Consider the following 22,996-nt stretch of genomic DNA (forward strand, 5'->3'; position numbering starts at 1 on the left):
TCCTCTTTCACCCAGCTGCCAAACTAATCCCGATTCAGATGACCATCCTACCCATGCTAGAATACGGGGACATAATTTATAGATCGGCAGGTATGCTCTCGAGCGCCTAGATGTTCAATACCATTTGGCCATCAGATTTGCCACCAATGCTCCTTATAGGACACATCACTGCACTCTATACTCGTCCGTAAAGTGGTCATCTCTGTATACTCGTTGCAAGACCCACTGGTTGATGCATATTTATAAAACCCTCTTAGCCCCCCCCCCCCCCCCTATCTGAGATATCTACTACAGCCCTCATCCTCCACATAAAACACCCGTTCTGCCAGTCACATTCTGTTAAAGTTCCCCAAAGCACACACATCTTTTCAGTTCGCTGCAGCTAGCGACTGGGACGAGCTGCAACAAACACTCAAACTGGACAGTTTTATCTCAATCTCTTAATTCAAAGACTCAATCATGGACACTCTTACTGACAGTTGTAGCTGCTTTGCGTGATGTATTGTTGTTTCTACCTTTTTGCCCTTTGCGCTGTTGTCTGTGCCCAATAATGTTTGTACCATGTTGTTGCCATGTTCTGTTTCTACCATGCTATGTTGTTGTCTTAGGTCTCACTTTATGTAGTGTTGTCTCTCTTGTCGTGATGTCTCTTTCATATCGTCTGAGATCCCCAAGGATTGGAAAGCTGCTGCAGTCATCCCCCTCTAGTCAAAGGGGGAGACACCCTGGACCCAAACTGTTACAGACCTATATCCATCCTGCCCTGCCTATCTAAGGTCTTCGAAAGCCAAGTCAACAAACAGGTCACTGACCATTTTGAATCCCACCGTACCTTCTCCGCTGTGCAATCTGGTTTCCGAGCCGGTCACGGGTGCACCTCAGCCACACTCAAGGTATTAAACGATATCATAACCGCCATCGATAAAAGACAGTACTGTGCAGCCGTCTTCATCGACCTTGCCAAGGCCTTCGACTCTGTCAATCACCATATTCTTATCGGCAGACTCAGTAGCCTCGGTTTTTCGGATGACTGCCTTGCCTGGTTCACCAATTACTTTGCAGACAGAGTTCAGTGTGTCAAATCGGAGGGCATGCTGTCCGGTCCTCTGGCAGTCTCTATGGGGGTGCCACAGGGTTCAATTCTCGGGCCGACTCTTTTCTCTGTATATATGAATGATGTTGCTCTTGCTGCAGGCGATTCCCTGATCCACCTCTACGCAGATGACACCATTCTATAAACTTCCGGCCCGTCATTGGACACTGTGCTATCTAACCTCCAAACGAGCTTCAATGCCATACAACACTCCTTCCGTGGCCTCCAACTGCTCTTAAACGCTAGTAAAACCAAATGCATGCTTTTCAACCGATCGCTGCCTGCACCCGCATGCCCGACTAGCATCACCACCCTGGATGGTTCCGACCTTGAATATGTGGACATCTATAAGTACCTTGGTGTCTGGCTCGACTGCAAACTCTCCTTCCAGACTCATATCAAACATCTCCAATCGGCTTTCTATTCCGCAACAAAGCCTCCTTCACTCACGCCGCCAAGCTTACCCTAGTAAAACTGACTATCCTACCGATCCTCGACTTCGGCGATGTCATCTACAAAATGGCTTCCAACACTCTACTCAGCAAACTGGATGCAGTCTATCACAGTGCCATCCGTTTTGTCACTAAAGCACCTTATACCACCCACCACTGCGACTTGTACGCTCTAGTCGGCTGGCCCTCGCTACATATTCGTCGCCAGACCCACTGGCTCCAGGTCATCTACAAGTCCATGCTAGGTAAAGCTCCGCCTTATCTCAGTTCACTGGTCACGATGGCAACACCCATCCGTAGCACGTGCTCCAGCAGGTGTATCTCACTGATCATCCCTAAAGCCAACACCTCATTTGGCCGCCTTTCGTTCCAGTACTCTGCTGCCTGTGACTGGAACGAATTGCAAAAATCGCTGAAGTTGGAGACTTTTATCTCCCTCACCAACTTCAAACATCAGCTATCTGAGCAGCTAACCGATCGCTGCTGCTGTACATAGTCTATTTGTAAAAAGCCCACCCATTTTCACCTACCTCATTCCCATACTGTTTTTATACTGTTTTTATTTATTTACTTTTCTGCTCTTTTGCACACCAATATCTCTACCTGTACATGTCCATCTGATCATTTATCACTCCAGTGCCAATCTGCAAAATTGTGATTATTCGCCTACCTCATGCCTTTTGCACACATTGTATATAGACTCCCCTTTTTTTCTACTGTGTTATTGACTTGTTAATTGTTTACTCCATGTGTAACTCTGTGTTGTCTGATCACACTGCTATGCTTTATCTTGGCCAGGTCGCCGTTGCAAATGAGAACTTGTTCTCAACTAGCCTACCTGGTTAAATAAAGGTGAAATAAAAAAATAAAATAAAAGTGTGTTTTGTCCTACATTTATATTTTATGATTTACTTTTAATCCCAGCCCCCGCATGAGGCCTTTTGTCGTTTGGTAGGCCGCCATTGTAAATACGAATGTTCTTAACTGACTTGCCTAGTTAAATGAAGGTTAAATTTTAAAAAATGTAAAAAAGACTTATATTACATTCAGTGGCGACCCGTCATTCAGGGCAGGTGGGGCAGAGACCCACCAGTTGAGCCCAACATTTCTAGCACTTGCCTGTTTCGCATGTTATTTTGGCATTAATATGTGTCACATATCTGTTTGCAACAAATATATATATTTGAGTTAATAAAGCCGCATACAAACATGGTCTCTTTTTTGTTTTCTTGACTAAGGCAGCTCCAAAATGCAGGTGTTACAACCTAGCTCAGTGCTTTCTGTGGTGGTGGGGCAAGCCAGCAGAAAATATGGAGCGTTGCGCCGTGATTGGCTCAGTGTTCTGTCACTCATGGGGACATTACTCACCTCCAAGTTTAATGGTAGACTTTGTCAATTCTATCCCCTTGGGTGCTGCAATAGAAGTGCCCGTCCAAGAAGGCTCAAGGTCATTGGCCACAGATAAAATGACGTCAAATCACATTATATGAACAGCAGCTTGGATTGGACTGATCATGTCAACATCATACTTTCAAAATCTTAACTAGCAGTAATCATCATGAATCAAGTCGACAATCTACTGGCAAATCCTTTTTAATCCTTATCATATGAAGATAAATAAGGAAGAGAAATTATAGATAAAACGTATTCGGTGCTCATCGGCCATTGGACATTAACATTACTCATCAAGTTGGAAATCACAAATTCAACAATGAGTGGTTTATAAGGAATCAGTGACAGTGGCTGTGTGGTCCCAAATCTGGGATTAAGGGGCTCTTTTCCAAATGTAAAATGATAAACATTCAACATTGTCCATGCTGTCAACGAAGGGGCGGCAGCGTAGCCTAGTGGTTAGAGCGTTGGACTAGTAACCGGAAGGTTGTGAGTTCAAACCCCCGAGCTGACAAGGTACAAATCTGTCGTTCTGCCCCTGAACAGGCAGTTAACCCACTGTTCCCAGGCCGTCATTGAAAATAAGAATATGTTCTTAACTGACTTGCCTGGTTAAATAAAGGTTAAAAAAAATTAAGCATGATTTTGCCGTGCTCAAAACAACTGTTAACTTGGAACTGTGAAAACTTGACTTCAGTGAGTTCAAGACAACTGGGAATTCCCGAAAAAACGAGCTCCGACTGGGAAATCCATTTTGAATGACCTCAGAGAGTCAGTACACCCGTTTAACGTCCCATCCAAAAGACGGCACCCTACACAGGGCATTGTCCCCAATCCCTGCCCTGGGGTATTGGGATATTTTTTTTTAGACCAGAGGAAAGAGTACTGGCCCTCCAACACCACTTCCAGCAGCATCTGGTCTCCCATCCTGAACCAACCCTGCTTAGCTTCAGAAGCAAGCCAGCAGTGGTATGCAGGATGGTATGCTGCTGGCAGCATGTAAGGTCCTAGGACTAAGGAGTAATGTTATGCTCCTTTTAGTCCAATATTGAGCTAGCTCCAGCAGAAACTTCCTTAGGCCACAGACACTGAGACACATCTCAGTGTCTGGGACACATCTCACATCTTAGGCAAAAAAAATCATTAAAATATTACAATAAAATATGAGATTGATCAAACAGAGACTGAGAACTGTGATACATTTTCAATGTAATTGTTACAACTTGAAATAAATTACAATGTCATTTCTTGTGAATGTAAGTTCTTACATTAAAATATACATACATTTAATGACAAAATTCATAAATAAATTGATGATAAGACTACTCATTTTGAGTTGGATGAATTATCTCTGTCACATTGTCACTCTAAATGGCAGATACTCAGTGATTTCTCTATAATTTACAGTATTTCATGTCATAGCAGCTTCTCAGCATTTTTAAACAGCATGCAATAGCATGCTACTAAACAGCATTGAGCCCATAGTCTTTGGTTGTTTTTGCTATGAAGACTGGGGTGAGCCCAAATGAAAGGGGATAAGTGAATTATATTAGCATTTCACCTCTTGCCACAAGATGACATAATAGGGAATAGAGATACAACTATTTCCAAGAGAAATGTATAATACAAAAGCTGTGGAAGAGGTTGTTGTGGGTGTCGGAGGCAGCTATATCCATTGTGCCATACAGGACCAAAAGGGAGAAAGGGAGATGCTTATCTGCCATGTGTAGTTTACATTGTTTCGTTCATCAAGTTTATCTGGATCAGCCACCGTAGTGCCCTCGTTCAACTAACATAGGTAGTAGGCCATAAGCAGCAAGATGAAGACCTAGACTCAAACCAAAACTCTTATTTGACCTTACAGTCAAATAAGGCATCTTCCCCAGTGGGCAACACTGATTGAAATTATATAATTTCAAACAGTTTTGCACAATGGGTCCACCTAAGTGTTAGCCATTGCATTCCTACCCGGCTCCCACATTAGGGAATTAACATTGGGGTGCTGATACTTTGCCGCCGGCAAGGCATGCAGAACAAGGTGTCCCCTCAGTGTTATGTCAGTCCTACTTGGCCACTAGCTCTGGTCCATCGCGTGATGACAACAACGAGTTGCCTCTGAAGAGGTAACTCGTTGTTGTTGTTGCACGATGGACCAGAGCTACGTGGCCAAATAACTCTGACAAGAGATGGTATTCAGTGACAGATCTTGACCACGTGAGTTGAGAGACTACCAAAGATTATGGCCTGGTCCAAAACTGTAAAACTATACCCAGACCTCAGGAGCTAAGGGCCAGACAGACCCAGACCAGAATCATGTTGATATGGTCTCCAGTGTTGTCAAGATCCAGACTTCACACTCCATCCATGTCTTTCCTCTTAACCTGAGCAGCCTATTTTAAAGAGTGTCTTTGCACGGTGTCCCCTCCACTTTCTATACCAGGCATATTAGCATCCTGTGATTGTGATCATCACATAGTCCATCACCACCACATTCCTCTACTAATAACCAGCTTTTCCTTCTACATTTTCTTCTACACCCTACATTTTGTGTGTGTGTGTGTGTGTGTGTGTGTGTGTGTGTGTGTGTGTGTGTGTGTGTGTGTGTGTGTGTGTGTGTGTGTGTGTGTGTGTGTGTGTGTGTGTGTGTGTGTGAGAGAGAGAGAGCGAGAGAGAGAGAGAGTCTGACATTCTCTCTGAGCAGTGAGTACAGAAAATGGACATTTGCATCATTACTCCTAGTAGTGGATCTTCTGCTAGATGTCGAAGATGTGTCATTGCAGTGGCAATGATGATGATGTGTATGTGTGTGTATATGTATGTGTGTGTATGTGTGCGTGCAAGCATGTATGCGCATGTGTGAGTTTCTCAATCTACCCATCTACCTATCTAGCCCTGTGCTCCCTCAGAAGCCCTTTACATGGCAGTAGGCCTCCAGGCTGGAAAAGAGGATGTAGATGAACCAGAGGCCAAAGAAGAATAGGGTGGTGAGCACCTTGGTGACCTTGGGCCCCCCCAGCTCTCCCCCTACAGACGGCCGGCGGCGGAGCATCAGCACCCCCATGTTGATGAAGGCGAAGATGGTGAAGAGCGTGACCGAGAAGGCCAGTGAGCCGGGGTCCACGCGGAAAGTTTGACCTTTGGTCTCCCAGTAGATGGCAGCGATGGACCACGCCACCCCGATGCCCAAGAAAACGTTGACCGCATTGCTACCCGTCACGTTGCCCACCGACGCGTCGGCATACTGGTCCTGGGTGGCAGCGACTTTACTGGCAAAGGTGTCTATGGAAAGAGGTTTGGGTTAGAGTTTAGAATATGGTTAGAATAAGGTTAGGATTAGTATCACTAAGGTTGGGAGAGGTTTAAATAGAGGTGGGAGGTATCGTTTTGGGTTATAGTTGGTTCAAGAGTTAGGTTTAGGGTAAATAGCTAGCTTGGATTGAAGATAAAGTAACTTAAAGCAGACACTCAGTCACACACACACACACACACTCACCAGGGATGGAGGTGCCCAGAGCCACAAACACCACAGCAGTGACACTGTCTTTGAGGCCCACAGTGCAGCCGAAGTGGGAGGCCAGGTCCCCGATGACGGTGGTTAGTAAGCCAATGACAATGATGGACACCACAAAGCAGGCCCAGCCATTCCAGTACTCGGTAGGTGGCACGCAGGCAAACAGAATCTTCCAGAAAACTGTCACAATGTGCATGAAGTAGTCGAAGCAGTTGGGCATTCGCCGCTCCACTCCCTCTTCCTCGTCACCTGGCAAAATGAGGCAGGTAGAAGACAGTGACAAACAGTGTTATCGATGAGTATTTATCGACAGCATACATTTGACGGAGAAAAGACCAAACCATGATACAAACCATACAGACAAACAAACACACACGCACAAAACACAATATACTGTAAAATATACACATTATATATGTACAGTGCATTCGGTAAGTATTCAGATCCCTTGATTTTTCCACATTTTGTTGCGTTACTGGCTTTAAAAATCCCTCATCAATCTACACACAATACGACATAATGACAAATCAAAAACATGTTTAGACTTTTTTGTAAATTTATTACAAAAAAAACAACGAAATATCACATTTACATAAGTATTCAGACCCTTTACCCAGTACTTTGTTGAAACACCTTTGGCCGCCATTACAGCTTGGAGTCTTCTTGGGTACATGACGCTACAAGCTTGGCACACCTTTATTTGGGGACTTTCTCCCATTGTTTTCTGCAGATCCTCTCAAGCTTGGTCAGGTAGGATGGGGAGCGCCGATGCACAGCTATTTTCAGGTCTCTCCAGAGATGTTCGATCAGATTTAAGTCTGGGCTCTGGCTGGGCCACTCAAGAACATTCATAGACCGGTCCCGAAGCCACTCCTGCGTTGTAGCAGGTTTTCATCAACGATCTCTCTGTACGTTGCTCCGTTCATATTTCCCTTACTCCAGACTAGTCTCCCAGACCACCATGCTTCACCGTAGGGATGGTGCCAGGTTTTCTACAGATGTGACGCTTGGCATTCAGGCCCAAGAGTTCAAGCTTGTTTTCATCAGACCAGAGAATCTAGTTTATCATGGTCTGAGAGTCCTTTAGGTGCCTTTTGGCCAACTCCAAGTGGGCTGTCATGTTCCTTTACTGAGGAGTCGCTTCTGTCTGGCCACACTACCATAAAGGCGTGATTGGTGGAGTGCTGCAGAGAAGGTTGTCTTTCTGGAAGGTTCTCCCATCGCCACAGAGTAACTCTGGAGCTCTGTCAGAGTGACCATTGGGTTCTTGGTCATCTCCCTGACCAAGGTCCTTCTTCCCTGATTGCTCAGTTTGGCCGGGTGGCCAGCTCTAGGAAGAGTCTTGGTGGTTCTACATGTCTTCCATTTAAGAATGATGGAGGCTGGACAATTCCTTCGACCTCATGGCTTGGTTTTTGCTCTGACATGCAATGTCAACTGTGGGACCTTACATAGACAGGTATGTGCTATTCCAAATCATGTCCAATCAATTTAATTGACCACAGGTGGACTCCAATCAAGTTGTAGAAGCATCTCAAGGATGATCAATGGAAACAAGATGTACCTGAGCTCAATTTCGAGTCTCATAGCGAAGGGTCTGGATACTTACGTAAATAAGGTATTTCTGTTTTCGCTTTGTCATTATGGGGTATTGTGTGTAGATTGATTAATAAAAGTTGTTTTTTAATCCATTTCAGAATAAGGCTGTAACGTAACAAAATGTGGAAAAAGTCAAGCGGTCTGAATACTTTCCGAATGCACTGTATGTATCATTACATATTTGTGAATTATTTACATGACATAACTCAGGTTATGTCTGACCTCCTGAACTGACTGTGACCGCCTCAATGAACTGTTCTCTCCAGGAATGAGTTCCAATCACCACAGCCAGATTGGTGTCCTTCAAGAGTTTGTCCACGGTGCTCTATCAAAACACAAAAAAGATTAGCAATAAGAGTGGGAAAGTATTCAACAACAAAAGCTGACACGGCATGCTCTGAAGCGCAAACACATAAAATGTCACACACATTCTGTCTCATGACTTCTGTTCTTATCAAACTGAAGTCAGGATAGACATGAGGGTAGAAGAGAAGTATCATTACTGTTAAAACGGCCAGCTTCAGTCAGCTGATTCTAGCCATTACTTCGGCAGCTTAGTCTCCCATTCAGAGGACCCCCACTTTTGTTAGTGTCTTATTGGTCAAGGTCAGTCCAAATAATTATCACCACATCTCCTTTCAGCCTATCACTGGCCTTGATTCCCAGGACTTCAGTTTCAGTTAGTCTATGACCCCAGCACTCTGTGTGGTCAGAAGCATGCTATCCCCATCCTGATGAGCACATCCAGTTTTACCTCCTGCTGAACTTTTCCTGCTGTGGACTGAATTCCTAATTCCAAGCCCTTAATAAGTTGAATCAGGTGTTCTGGTGGTTGAATAGACCAAATGTGTAATGGCTGGTGGGGGGCAAAACTAGGTTGAGCAACAGCTCTGTTCTATTCTGAAAGATGAGAACGTGTAAATGGAAGTAGAGATCCTCCAGTTCTAGAGGCTCTCAGTTAAGAGACAACCCAGTCCTGTCAAATAAATCCCAGAGCACACTGCATGCTAGTGGCTACAATACCGGGTCTAGTATCCCATTTGGAGTCATTCCCTGTCGGATCTGTTGGGTGAGAGGGTGCCACAGTGAGAGGGGTTAATCAAACATAACACAACACACATACAGACACGCACGCACACACTGTATATGACACACACACACACACATACACACACCTTAAACTCGTAGGACTCCTCTATGATGACCTCTAGCCTGCTGTGCTCCCCTAGAATGGGCTTCCCCATCTCTGAGATACGTCTGGCGTCCTCCTCTTCTGGAGTAGGGTTCCCTAAAGGGGGAGAGGAAAGGGGAATGTTCTCTTACTACAATACATGATGGAACTAATATAAATGGAGTTAAACAAATACAAATGGAGTTAAACAAATACATATTTTGTAGTTATGATGGGGTTAGACAGGTGAACTAAGCTCATGATGCATTAATAAGCCATATTGTAAAAATCACAGTGGACCTTTCAATTGTGTGCAAAACTTATTCGATCTTACCCTGGTTGAGCAGCAGAGCTGCAATAGGAAGAGAAAAAAATAAATGCGTGATTTTGAGATGTGATTACTTATAATGCTATTCAAGCTAAAGTGATTTCTGCATTGAACCTTTATTTATTCACGTTAGTCTCATTGAAATCAAATGTATTTTGCAAGAGAGACCTTGTCAAAATAGCAGCAGTCGACAAAAGACAGAAGTGACAGTACACAGTACACATGCAAGGAATTGATCAACTGAGAAACATTATACTTCGGACAATGTACAAACAATAAATGAATGACAGATTCATCAGATCACAATGTGCATTCTGAAAGTAACCATGCAGTGAGGAAAGAATCAGTACAAATTAACCGACACCAAATTCAAATATTCCTACGTCTCCATCCTCTACTAAATGCAATAGTCCAGTTAGCTCATCCAAAGACGTATAGGCTTGACTTCCATCCATGTGAAAAAAAATGTGGAAGTGCTTTTTCAATGGGATGCAATGGGAGAGGGTCCATCGAGTTCGATTAACATGAAAAAAAGAAAGCTAATTCACTATGTGAGGCCTATTTGATCGACTAGGTCTAGGAGGTGCATAATGTTTACATTGTTATGAAGGTCCTGTATGAGTGGACAGGCTTGACATCACTGTTATGCACTGTACGTCGTACTGTGCGGTTGTTATGGTGTATGACAGTGTGCTGCTTTATATATGAATGGATTATCAGAATGAGTGGCACATGTCAAATCAAATCAAAGTTTATTTGTCATGTGTACCGAATACAACAGGTGTGGACCTTACAGGGAAATGCTTCATTACAGGCTCTAACCAATAGTGCAAAAAAATGTATTAGGTGAACAATAGGTAAGTACATAAATAAATCAACAGTAAAAATACAGGCTATATACAGTAGTGAGGCTATAAAAGTAGCGAGGCTACATACAGACACTGGTTAGTCAGGCTGATTGAGGTAGAATGTACATATGGTTAAAGGGACTATGCATATATGATGAACAGAGAGTAGCAGTAGCGTAAAAGAGGGATTGGCGGGTGGCGGGTGGTGGGTGGCAGGACACAATGCAGGTAGCCCGGTTAGCCAATGTGCAGGAGTACTGGTTGGTTGGCCCAATTGAGGTAGTATGAGTGATTTACAATGTGAAACCGTGCAAATGTGTGTTCTACAGCTCAGCTAGATATAACAATCACAATGAATTTGAGAAAAACAACTTTATTTCAGGTCTTGTTCTGCCTAGTGACAAATCTCTCTGGCATCTTATTGGCTAAGAGTTCCAGCCTTTCCTCCGACTTCATGGACAACGATTCCCAAGGCAAGTCCATTATCTCGTCAGTGTAGTTAAAAATCTTTGGCACATCTCCCAGCCTCACTACATTCTGCCTTCAAAGAGGGGCTGAACTCATTGATTAGGCCTAGTATTTAGCCTTCTCACAAAAAATGCAAGAAGCCATTCGTTTTGGGGGTGTGGTTTGATGTGGGTGTGATATCCCAAACAGCCACCGTACCAACTGTGTGACGCAGCATGAAAATGTGAACGTAATTGGTCAAAAATCCCAAGCTCTGAGTGTTAAAATGTCCTCAACTCTAGAGAAGTATCTTTGAATGTGTTTAAATCTGAAAGTGTGGCAAGTGAAGTGTGTGACAATGAATCAAAAATAGTGAAATCAAAAGAATGGAACAAACCAAGCAAGTTGTAGTAGAAGACAAGGACCGGTCCAATAATGCATTTCTTATTGGACTGTGTTTTTTGGACAAGGAGATTAATTTGGGAAGTCCATTTGTAATATCGAGGACTGTGAAGAAAGCAGTGGGAAAGGTGCATTCAATCAAGGTGACTCGAAGCTGCACTGGATCTGGCAAAATTGTCCACGTCAGAAGTAACATCTATTGATCTTCGGAGCAGGGCGCCTGCCAAAGGAGTTATAGCTGGAGTCTCGTTGGATATAGTCAGAAAATCCTAGGAGTGGTCAGTGCATTTCGCCTGATCCGTATGGTAAATGGAAGGAAGGAGAAAAGCCTATCATTATTATTGTTGTTTGAGGAGACTTTACCTGAATATGTGAAGCTTGGATATGTGAGGTATGCAGTGAGAGCACTTGTGCCCAAACCATTAGTGTGGGAATTCAAATGTGATTTTATATCCATCACATGCGTCGAATACAACAGGTGTAGACCTTACCGTGAAATGCTTACTTACAAGCCCTTAACCAACAATTTTAAAAAGTAACACAATAAAAAAACAATAAAACCGAGTCAATGTGTGGGGGTCCAGGTTAGTTGAGGTAATTTGTATATGTAGGTAGGGGTAGAGTGACTATGCATAGCTAATATACAGCAAGTTGCAGCAGTGTAAAAACAAATGGGGGTGGGGGGTCAATGCAAATCATGCAAATTAATTGTTCAGCAGTCTTATGGCTTGGGGGTAGAAGCTGTTAAGGAGCCTTTTGGACCCTTTTAGTCTTGGCGCTCTGGTACCGCTTGCCGTGCGGTAGCAGAGAGAACAGTCTATGACTTGCATGACTGGAGTCTGACAATTTTTTGTGCCTTCCTCTGACACCGCCTAGTATATAGGTCATGGATGGCAGGAAGTTTGGCCCCAGTGGTGTACACACTACCCTCTGTAGCGTCTTGCAGTCGGATGCCGAGCAGTTGCCATACCAGGCGGTGATGCAACCGGTCAGGATGCTCTCAATGGTGAAGCAGTAAGACATTTTGAGGATGTGGGGACCCATGACATGTCTCCTGAGGGGGAAAAGGCATTGTCTACCCTCTTCAAAACTTTCTTGGTGTGTTTGGAACATGATAGTTTGTTGGTGATATGGACACCAAGGGACTTGAAACTTAACCCACTCCACTACAGCCCCGTCAATGTGAATGGGGGCATGTTCGGCCCCCCTTTTCCTGTATTCCACGATCATCTCCTTTGTCTTGCTCACGGAAAGGTTGTTCGCCTGGCACCACATTGCCAGGTCTCTGACTTCCCTATAGGGCGTCTTATCGTTGTCGGTGATCGGGCCTACCACCGTTGTGTCGTCAGCAAACTTAATGATGGCGTTGGAGTCGTGCTTGGCCATGCAGTTGTGGGTGAACAGGGAGTACAGGAAGGGGCTAAGCACGCACACCTGAGGGGCCCACGTGTTGAGGATCAGTGTGGCAGATGTGTTGTTGCCTAGCCTTACGACCTGTGGGCGGCCTGTCAGGAAGTCCAAGATCCAGTTGCAGAAAGAGGTGTTTAGTCCAAGGGTCCTTAGCTTAGTGATAATCTTAGTGGGCACTATGGTGTTGAACGCTGAGCTGTAGTCAATGAACAGCATTCTCACATAGGTGTTCCTTTTGTCCAGGTGAGAAAGGGCAGTGTGGAAGGCGATTGAGATTGCATCATCTGTGGATCTGTTGGTGCGGTATGTGAATTGGAATGGGTCTAGGGTTTCTGGGATGATGGTGTTGATGTGAGCCATGACCAGCCTTTCAAATCTCATCATGGCTACCGACGTGAATGCTATGGGGCGGTAATCATTTAGGCAGGTTAACTTCGCTTTCTAGGGCACAGGGAGGTCTGCTTGAAACATGTAGGTATTATATGGTCACATGTTTGTAGAAGAGAGAAGTATGGTATTGAAGAATCTGTGAATGGAAATTGTTGCAACTGTGGTGGGGATCATACTCCAGACTTCCTTAAGTGCCCTGTTAGGGTGAAGGAGGTGTCAAGGATCATGGCTGTGCAGCAGATCTATGTGGAGGCGTTGAAGACAGTCCAAGAGGCAAGAGGCAACAGTGTTGAAGATGCATTACAACCAGTTGCTAGTGTTTTAAGTCAATCGAGTGATCCTGATACATTCATTGTGGAGAAGGTGGATTTTGTGGCATTTATAGCCACAGTGATTAATTGTACAGCATAAGTGTCTAAGAAGTCCAAGAAGCTGGATATCATTACTGGATATCATTATATCTGCAGCCAATACGTTTTTGGGGCTCAAAGACAGAAAAGCGGGTTGATTTTGTTTAGTAATTATTTTGTTCGTTGTTAGTTTTGTATATTATTTTTTCCTTTTAGGGATCCTTAATATTTACCTGCACAGTAGGTGGCAGAATGCACATCCAATTATTGCGAATGCCATTATAGCCAAGTTAACAAACAGCCAAGTTAACAAACAGATCACTGACCATTTTGAATCCCACCGTACCTTCTCCGCTGTGCAATCCGGTTTCCGAGCTGGTCACGGGTGCACGTCAGCCATGCTCAAGGTACTAAACAATATCATAACCGCCATTGATAAAAGACAGTACTGTGCAGCCGTCTTCATCGACCTGGCCAAGGCATTTCGAATCTGTCAATCACCACATTCTTATCGGCAGACTCAACAGCCTTGGTTTCTGAGATGACTGCCTTGCCTGGTTCACCAACTATTTCTCAGATAGAGTTCAGTGTGTCAAATCGAAGGGCCTGTTGTCCGGACCTCTGGCAGTCTCTATGGGGGCACCACAGGGTTTAATTCTCAGGCCTACTTATTTCTATGTATACATCAATGATGTCGCTCTTGTTGTGGGTGCTTCCTTGATCCACCTTTACGCAGACGACACCATTCTGTATACAACACACCTCCAAACGAGCTTCAATGCCATACAACACTCCTTCCTTGGCCTCCAACTGCTCTTAAACTCTAGTCAAACTAAATGCATGCTTTTCAACCGATAGCTGCCTGCACCCACACGCCCGACTAGCATCACTACTCTGGACGGTTCTGACTTCGAATATGTGGACAACTACCTAGGTATCTGGCTAGACTGTAAACTCTCCTTCCAGACTCACATTAAGCATCTCCAATCCAAAATTAAATCTAGAATCGGCTTCCAATTTCGCAAACAAACCCTCCTTCACTCACGCTGCCAAACATACCCTCGTAAAACTGACTATCCTACCGATCCTCAACTTCGGGAATGTCATCTACAAAATAGCCTCCAACACTCTACTCAGGAAACTGGATGCAGTCTATCACAGTGCCATCCGTTTTGTCACCAAAGCCCATATACCACCCACCACTACGACTTGTATGCTCTCGTCAGCTGGCCCTCGCTACATATTCGGCGCCAGACCCACTGGCTACAGATCATCTATAAGTCTTTGCTAGGTAAAGCTCCACCTTATCTCAGCTCACTGGTCACCATAACAACACCCACCCATAGCACTCGCTCCAGCAGGTATACAGTGTCTTGCGAAAGTATTCGGCCCCCTTGAACTTTGTGACCTTTTGCCACATTTCAGGCTTCAAACATAAAGATATAAAACTGTATTTTTTTGTGAAGAATCAACAACAAGTGGGACACAATCATGAAGTGGAACGACTGAGCGGACCAAGTAATTGGGCGTCACTCTAAAGCGGGAAGGTGGAATAAACGAGTCAGGAGTAGGTTTTCTTGATTAAACACAGTTCTCGATTGAGGGCATTTGGTCAACACAAACACTCCAACATAATCAATGAAAATCTTCCAAGGAAAAACATACATCTTCTCCAGATGAAACAGGAACACAATAGGATTATCTTTAAACTATAACAAAAAGTCACGGGATTGTCACAGTCTTAGTGGTTCTTCCTGGATAGCTCCTCTCTCTCTGTGGCCATCTTCCAGAGATGGTTCTATTCTCTCTCTTATAGGGGAAGGAGAGTATGTCATTAGTACCGTCAGCTGTGCTTAATTGCCTCTGGTTACCTTGTCTCCCATGCCTTGTTGGGCAACTATCCATGAGCCCAGCCTGCCCTCTGGTGGTCCTTCCACACGACATTTATTGGATATTTCAAACTTTTTTAACAAATCAAAAACTGAAAAATTGGGTGTGCAAAATGATTCAGCCCCCTTAAGTTAATACTTTGTAGTTCCACCTTTTGTTGCGATTACAGCTGTAAGTCGCTTTGGGTATGTCTCTATCAGTTTTGCACATCGAGAGACTGAAATTTTTTCCCATTCCTCCTTGCAAAACAGCTCGAGCTCAGTGAGGTTGGATGGAGAGCATTTGTGAACAGCAGTTTTCAGTTCTTTCCACAGATTCCCGATTGGATTCAGGTCTGGACTTTGACTTGGCCATTCTAACACCTGGATATGTTTATTTTTGAACCATTCCATTGTAGATTTTGCTTTATGTTTTGGATCATTGTCTTGTTGGAAGACAAATCTCCGTCCCAGTCTCAGGTCTTTTGCAGACTCCATCAGGTTCTTCCAGAATGGTTCTGTATTTGGCTCCATCCATCTTCCCATCAATTTTAACCATCTTCACTGTCCCTGCTGAAGAAAAGAAGGCCCAAACCATGATGCTGCCACCACCATGTTTGACAGTGGGGATAGGGTGTGTTCAGGGTGATGAGCTGTGTTGCTTTTACGCCAAACATAACATTTTGCATTGTTGCCAAAATGTTCAATTTTGGTTTCATCTGACCAGAGCACCTTCTTCCACATGTTTGGTGTGTCTCCCAGGTGGCTTGTGGCAAACTTTAAACAACACTTTTTATGGATATCTTTAAGAAATGGCTTTCTTGCCACTCTTCCATAAAGGCCAGATTTGTGCAATATACGACTGATTGTTGTCCTATGGATAGAGTCTCCCACCTCAGCTGTAGATCTCTGCAGTTCATCCAGAGTGATCATGGGCCTCTTGGCTGCATCTCTGATCAGTCTTCTCCTTGTATGAGCTGAAAGTTTAGAGGGACGGCCAAGTCTTGGTAGATTTGCAGTGGTCTGATACTCCTTCCATTTCAATATTATCGCTTGCACAGTGCTCCTTGGGATGTTTAAAGCTTGGGAAATCTTTTTGTATCCAAATCCGGCTTTAAACTTCTTCACAACAGTATCTCGGAACCTGCCTGGTGTGTTCCTTGTTCTTCATGATGCTCTCTGCGCTTTTAACTGACCTCTGAGACTATCACAGTGCAGGTGCATTTATACGGAGACTTGATTACACACAGGTGGATTTTATTTATCACCATTAGTCATTAGTCAACATTGGATCATTCAGAGATCCTCACTGAACTTCTGGAGAGAGTTTGCTGCACTGAAAGTAAAGGGGCTGAATAATTTTGCACGCCCAATTTTTCAGTTTTTGATTTTTTTTTAAAGTTTGAAATATCCAATAAATGTCGTTCCACTTCATGATTGTGCCCCACTTGTTGTTGATTCTTCACAAACAAATACAGTTTTATATCTCTATGTTTGAAGCCTGAAATGTGGCAAAAGGTCGCAAAGTTCAAGGGGGCCGAATACTTTCGCAAGGCACTGTATCTCACTGGTCAACCCCAAAGCCAACACCTACTTTGGCCGCCTTTCCTTCCAGTTCTCTGCTGCCAATGATGGAAAAAATTACAAAAATAACTGAAGACTCATGGACACTAATCTTGGCTCACTCCCTATTGCTGGGGAGTGGAAAGTGGTTGTAATGATGGTGAGTTCACGTTGCTCTTATATCAAGTAGTGCCTCCCGACTGTATGTAATAAAACCTAAGATTACCTGGGATACCAATGTAAGAAATAACACGTAAAAAAAACGAAATACTGCATAGTTTCCTAGCAACGCGAAGCGAGGCGGCCATCTCTGTCGGCACTGGAAGTTACCTGTAACTTCCTGAAAATTGACTGCAGAGACAGTCATCTGATTCTGGGGAAGTAAATACTGTAAATCCCGAAGTATCCCTTTAATCTTATATTATCTTATCTTATAAAACTCTTCTAGAGATACTGCAAGTGTAGTGGGAAAAGGTTTCTCACAATAAGTGCCAAATGGCAATTTTCACTGTGTGTAACAGTGGATAGTAGGTTGAACAAACCTTTTGAGATTTTTTATTAACTAACACTAACCTTCACACACAACACACCCCACTGACCTGAGATTCCTCGCTTTAGCCATTTGGGCTCATCCAGCACAATGAAGAAGTTTTCCTGCTTCTCATATTCCTCCACATTTACAATGCGTACCTGTAGAGTCTGACTGTGGAGAGACATGCAAGCATGCACCCACCCACACACACACATACATACATACATACATACATACATATACACCCACACAGGGAGAGAGAGAAGACGGTTGTCATCAATACACATTGTTATATTTGTAGACGTTTGAAACACATTTGATGAGGATAAAAGGAAAACATGTTAAGATAAATATTTTTTGGAATAACACACACACACACAGCTAGTACATTCATCTTAAGATAGCTAGGTGAGACAACCACATCTCAGTAATAGCAAGTACAACTGAAGAGTACTTATAATACACTGTATCCACACATTTACACTTGCTTTTTCATCAGAAATGATTGCTTATGGGTAATTTCATGTGTATGGGTACCCTCATATTGTCATGCCCTGACCATAGAGAGCCCTTGTTTCTCTATGGTGTAGTAGGTCAGGGCGTGACTGGGGGTATTCTAGTTTATGATTTCTATATGGTGTTCTAGTTTATTTTTCTATGTTGGTGATTTGTATGATTCCCAATTAGAGGCAGCTGGTAATCATTGTCTCTAACTGGAGATCATATTTTGGTAGAATTTTGCAAACATGTGTTTGTGGAATATTAGTTTGTGTTTTGTGCACCACATAGTCACGTTTCGAAGTTAGCAAAAACAAAAAAAATAAATCAATAAACTAAAGTTTCACTTTATAATAAATATGTGGAACTCAACATCCACTGCGTCTTGGTCCGTCTCTCCACACGTACGTAACACATGTTTTTATACATAGAGTTTAGATGTGTTATTTTGCAAAACACTAGACAGTCTTTTCTGATGCTGATTAATGTCTGTGGTATAATTGATGCTGATGTGGTATAATTGATGCTGATGTGTGTCTGTGGTATAAATGATGCTGATGTGGTCTGTGGTATAATTGATGCTGATGTGTGTCTGTGGTATAATTGGTGCTGATGTGGTCTGTGGTATAATTGATGCTGATGTGTGTCTGTGGTATAATTGATGCTGATGTGGTATAATTGATGCTGATGTGGTCTGTGGTATAATTGATGCTGATGTGGTATAATTGATGCTGATGTGTGTCTGTGGTATAAATGATGCTGATGTGGTATAATTGATGCTGATGTGGTATATTTGATTCTGATGTGTGTCTGTGGTATAATTGATGCTGATGTGGTATAATTGATGCTGATGTGGTCTGTGGTATAACTGATGCTGATGTGTGTCTGTGGTATAACTGATGCTGATGTGTGTCTGTGGTATAAATGATGCTGATGTGGTATAATTGATGCTGATGTGTGTCTGTGGTATAATTGATGCTGATGTGGTATAATTGATGCTGATGTGGTCTGTGGTATAACTGATGCCCAATTTGTAAGTCGCTCTGGATAAGAGCGTCTGCTAAATGACTTAAATGTAAATGTAATGATGCTGATGTGTGTCTGTGGTATAAATGATGCTGATGTGGTCTGTGGTATAATTGATGCTGATGTGTGTCTGTGGTATAATTGATGCTGATGTGGTATAATTGATGCTGATGTGGTCTGTGGTATAATTGATGCTGATGTGGTATAATTGATGCTGATGTGTGTCTGTGGTATAAATGATGCTGATGTGGTATAATTGATGCTGATGTGGTCTGTGGTATAATTGATGCTGATGTGGTATATTTGATTCTGATGTGTGTCTGTGGTATAATTGATGCTGATGTGGTATAATTGATGCTGATGTGGTCTGTGGTATAACTGATGCTGATGTGTGTCTGTGGTATAACTGATGCTGATGTGTGTCTGTGGTATAACTGATGCTGATGTGTGTCTGTGGTATAAATGATGCTGATGTGTGTCTGTGGTATAATTGATGCTGATGTGGTCTGTGGTATAACTGATGCTGATGTGTGTCTGTGGTATAACTGATGCTGATGTGTGTCTGTGGTATAAATGATGCTGATGTGGTATAATTGATGCTGATGTGTGTCTGTGGTATAATTGATGCTGATGTGGTATAATTGATGCTGATGTGGTCTGTGGTATAACTGATGCCCAATTTGTAAGTCGCTCTGGATAAGAGCGTCTGCTAAATGACTTAAATGTAAATGTAATGTATAGTATATCCATTGTTTAGCTGGAATCGTTCCTATCCTGTACATTTGACTGTGATTTGTAGTTGATGAACGCACTAACTATGTCTCTCTGGATAAGAGCATCTGACAAAAATGTCAAATGTAAATGTTTTACATACAGATCTCATAACTGTATTGAATTATTATTGATTTATTTTTGTCACAAATGTGTCATTTGTACAGTTCTTTATTTAAAATGTAGTTATTTGTAACAGTTAACTGTGTAAAACCCAGCAGTACTACTTATTTCTCAGAGTGACATGGATATATAGCATTAAAAAAACATGATTATTTGTCTCTGAAATGAAACCAAGTAACAGATTTTAAACAAATACATGTCTGTCATTGAACAACCCTATGCCATGATTAGACAGTAAAAAAAAACAAATCTCTTTCATAATTTCTTTAAAAAATAAAAGCAAATTTTCAAACAATTCTGAAAATTGATATAACGTTTTGGAATGAAACTCTTCAATTGTTTCTCAATAAGTGTGACTGTTACTTCACGAAATGCAAGGGTTTAATTTCTGCTGCTCCATAGGAAAGCACCATGTAGTGGACGCAGGCTTCGACCGGAACCAGTGGAATGTGCAAAGCAGCGGGTTGACATGGGAGAGCATGGGAATGTTGAGCACAAGGCGGGTTGCAGCGTTCTGGACAAGTTGCAGGGGTTTGATTGCAAAAGCGGGGAACCAAGCCAACAGAGAGTTGCAGTAGTCCAGATGGGAGATGACCGGAATTAGAACCTGTGCTACTTCCTGTGTGAGGTAGGGTCGTTCTCTACGGATGTTGTAGAGCATGAACCTGCAGGACTGAGTTACTGCTTTGATGTTTGCGTAGAGTGACAGGGTGTTGTCCAGGATGACGCCAAGGTTCTTTGAACACCTGGAGTTGTCAACCATGATGGAATGGTCTCGCAACTGTCCCATGATGTAAGCAAACAATACTTTCCTACCCTCTGAAACATTAACAAACACCCTGTCATTTAAATCACATCAGTAGCTGAGGTGCAAAAAGAATTTAACACATAGTGGAGGCTAAATAATTCACAGTGCATCACATACACAACACTCAAACACACACGGTACTGTACACACACAGAAATACAAACATGAACTAAACAACAGATAAACAGAACATTAAACCACTTACCACTTACTCCTTGATCACACCGACAGCATCATTGCGTTTTGGTACACCAGAAGTATATTCATTTGGATTTATCGAACGTATATATCAAAATGTATGCATAGACGGCTTGACAGAAAAGGTAGCAGACGGTGAATGTTGAACTTTTGTTGCACACATATCCAGATGATGCTGCGTACCATTTTGCGCATTGACGATGTACAGTGGGGCAAAAAAGTATTTAGTCAGCCACCAATTATGCAAGTTCTCCCACTTAAAAAGATGAGAGAGGCCTGTAGTTTTCATCATAGGTACACTTCAACTATGACAGACAAATCACATTGTAGGATTTTTTATGAATTTATTTGCAAATTATGGTGGAAAATACGTATTTGGTGACCTACAAACAAGCAAGATTTCTGGCTCTCACATACCTGTAACTTCTTTAAGAGGCTCCTCTGTCCTCCACTCGTTACCTGTATTCATGGCACCTGTTTGAACTTGTTATCAGTATAAAAGATACCTGTCCTCAACCTCAAACAGTCACACTCCAAACTCCACTATGGCCAAGACCAAAGAGCTGTCAAAGGACACCAGAAACAAAATTCTAGACCTGCACCAGGCTGGGAAGACTGAATCTGCAATAGGTAAGCAGCTTGGTTTGAAGAAATCAACTGTGGGAGCAATTATTAGGAAATGGAAGACATACAAGACCACTGATAATCTCCCTGATAATGTCCCTCGATCTGGGGCTCCACGCAAGATTTCACCCCGTGGGGTCAAAATGATGACAAGAACGGTTAGCAAAAATCCCAGAACCACACCGAGGGACCCGTGAATGACCTGCAGAAAGCTGGGACCAAAGTAACAAAGCCTACCATCAGTAACACACTACGCCGCCAGGGACTCAAATCCTGCAGTGCCAGACGTGTCCCCCTGCTTAAGCCAGTACATGTCCAGGCCCGTCTGAAGTCTGCTAGAGAGCATTTGGATGATCCAGAAGAAGATTGGGAGAATGTCATATGGTCAGATGAAACCAAAATATAACTTTTTGGTAAAAACTCAACTCGTCGTGTTTGAAGGACAAAGAATGCTGAGTTGCATTTCAAGGTCCTGGAGTGGCCTAGCCAGTCTCCAGATCTCAACCGCATAGAAAATCTTTGGAGGGAGTTGAAAGTCTGTGTTGCCCAGCAACAGCCCCAAAACATCACTGCTCTAGAGGAGATCTGCATGGAGGAATGGGCCAAAATACCAGCAACAGTGTGTGAAAACCTTGTGAAGACTTACAGAAAACGTTTGACCTCTGTCATTGCCAACAAAGGGTATATAATAAAGCATTGAGATACACTTTTGTTATTGACCAAATACTTATTTTCCACCATAATTTGCAAATAAATTCAATAAAAATCCTACAATGTGATTTTCTGGATTTTATTTTCTCATTTTGTCTGTCATAGTTGAAGTGTACCTATGATGAAAATGACAGGCCTCTCATCTTTTTAAGTGGGAGAACTTGCACAATTGGTGGCTGACTAAATACTTTTTTGCCCCACTGTAGGTGTGATGGCGGTGTTAGTGCACCATTACAGTAATAACTACAATATATGACCTGAAATGACATCACATTACAGTATGAGTACTACCTGTAAGTGCACAATTAGTCCAACGTGCAACCACAGCTTATATCGTCTGAACGTTTAATAGGGAAAGGATCTGTCCGCTAACATTAGCAAGAGGCTGTCAATCATAAACTAATGGACGCTGCTCCACATGGGAGTCACTGACTGACACAGTGACAACCCATAATAATCCCCATCACCCCAGTTACTGTAGCCTTAGGATACATTTCCATCAATATAACATAGTACATGTGGACACCTACACAGACACACACATACTGTACATGAATATAATTTTGAATCCATTTGCTTAATGGGAGGGATACGTATAACATTCAGTATGTGGACACATACTGTACATACACAAATGTGGACACAAACTGATGCAAAAACACATTTACCAACATACAACGATGCATTTACACTGAACTGTATGACAGTTCCCTCTAGACCTCAACCCTCATCTGTACTCTCATCTGTACAGCACTGCTGCTAACAAACCTTCCATCTGATTCCTTAGCAGAGAAAGTAGGCATTAGGCAATCTTGTTTTGGAGCCTCAGTGTCATTGATTTGTTTGTGTAAGTAAGTGCATATAGCTGGTTTTCCAGGTGT

General features: G+C 42.9%; 1 protein-coding gene across 6 annotated transcripts in view; it reads right to left on the reverse strand.

The window, feature by feature from the left end:
- Positions 1–4,126: 4,126 nt before the first annotated feature.
- Positions 4,127–22,996, reverse strand: part of slc8a2a (solute carrier family 8 member 2a) — a 61,844-nt gene continuing 42,974 nt past the window's right edge. For 5 of the 6 annotated variants that reach the window (XM_046326106.1, XM_046326097.1, XM_046326114.1 and 2 more), the window contains 6 exons: positions 17,424–17,527; positions 9,553–9,570; positions 9,223–9,335; positions 8,270–8,372; positions 6,431–6,697; positions 4,127–6,216 (listed from right to left, as the gene is read on the reverse strand). In XM_046326106.1, the coding sequence (XP_046182062.1) occupies positions 5,840–6,216; positions 6,431–6,697; positions 8,270–8,372; positions 9,223–9,335; positions 9,553–9,570; positions 17,424–17,527 (982 nt within the window). In that variant the 3' untranslated portion in view covers positions 4,127–5,839. The remainder of the gene's footprint in view (positions 6,217–6,430; positions 6,698–8,269; positions 8,373–9,222; positions 9,336–9,552; positions 9,571–17,423; positions 17,528–22,996) is intronic. The other variant, XM_046326141.1, reaches the window with a different exon arrangement.

Source organism: Oncorhynchus gorbuscha, linkage group LG02 (genome assembly GCF_021184085.1).
Source record: "Oncorhynchus gorbuscha isolate QuinsamMale2020 ecotype Even-year linkage group LG02, OgorEven_v1.0, whole genome shotgun sequence".
NCBI classification, from domain to species: domain Eukaryota; kingdom Metazoa; phylum Chordata; class Actinopteri; order Salmoniformes; family Salmonidae; genus Oncorhynchus; species Oncorhynchus gorbuscha.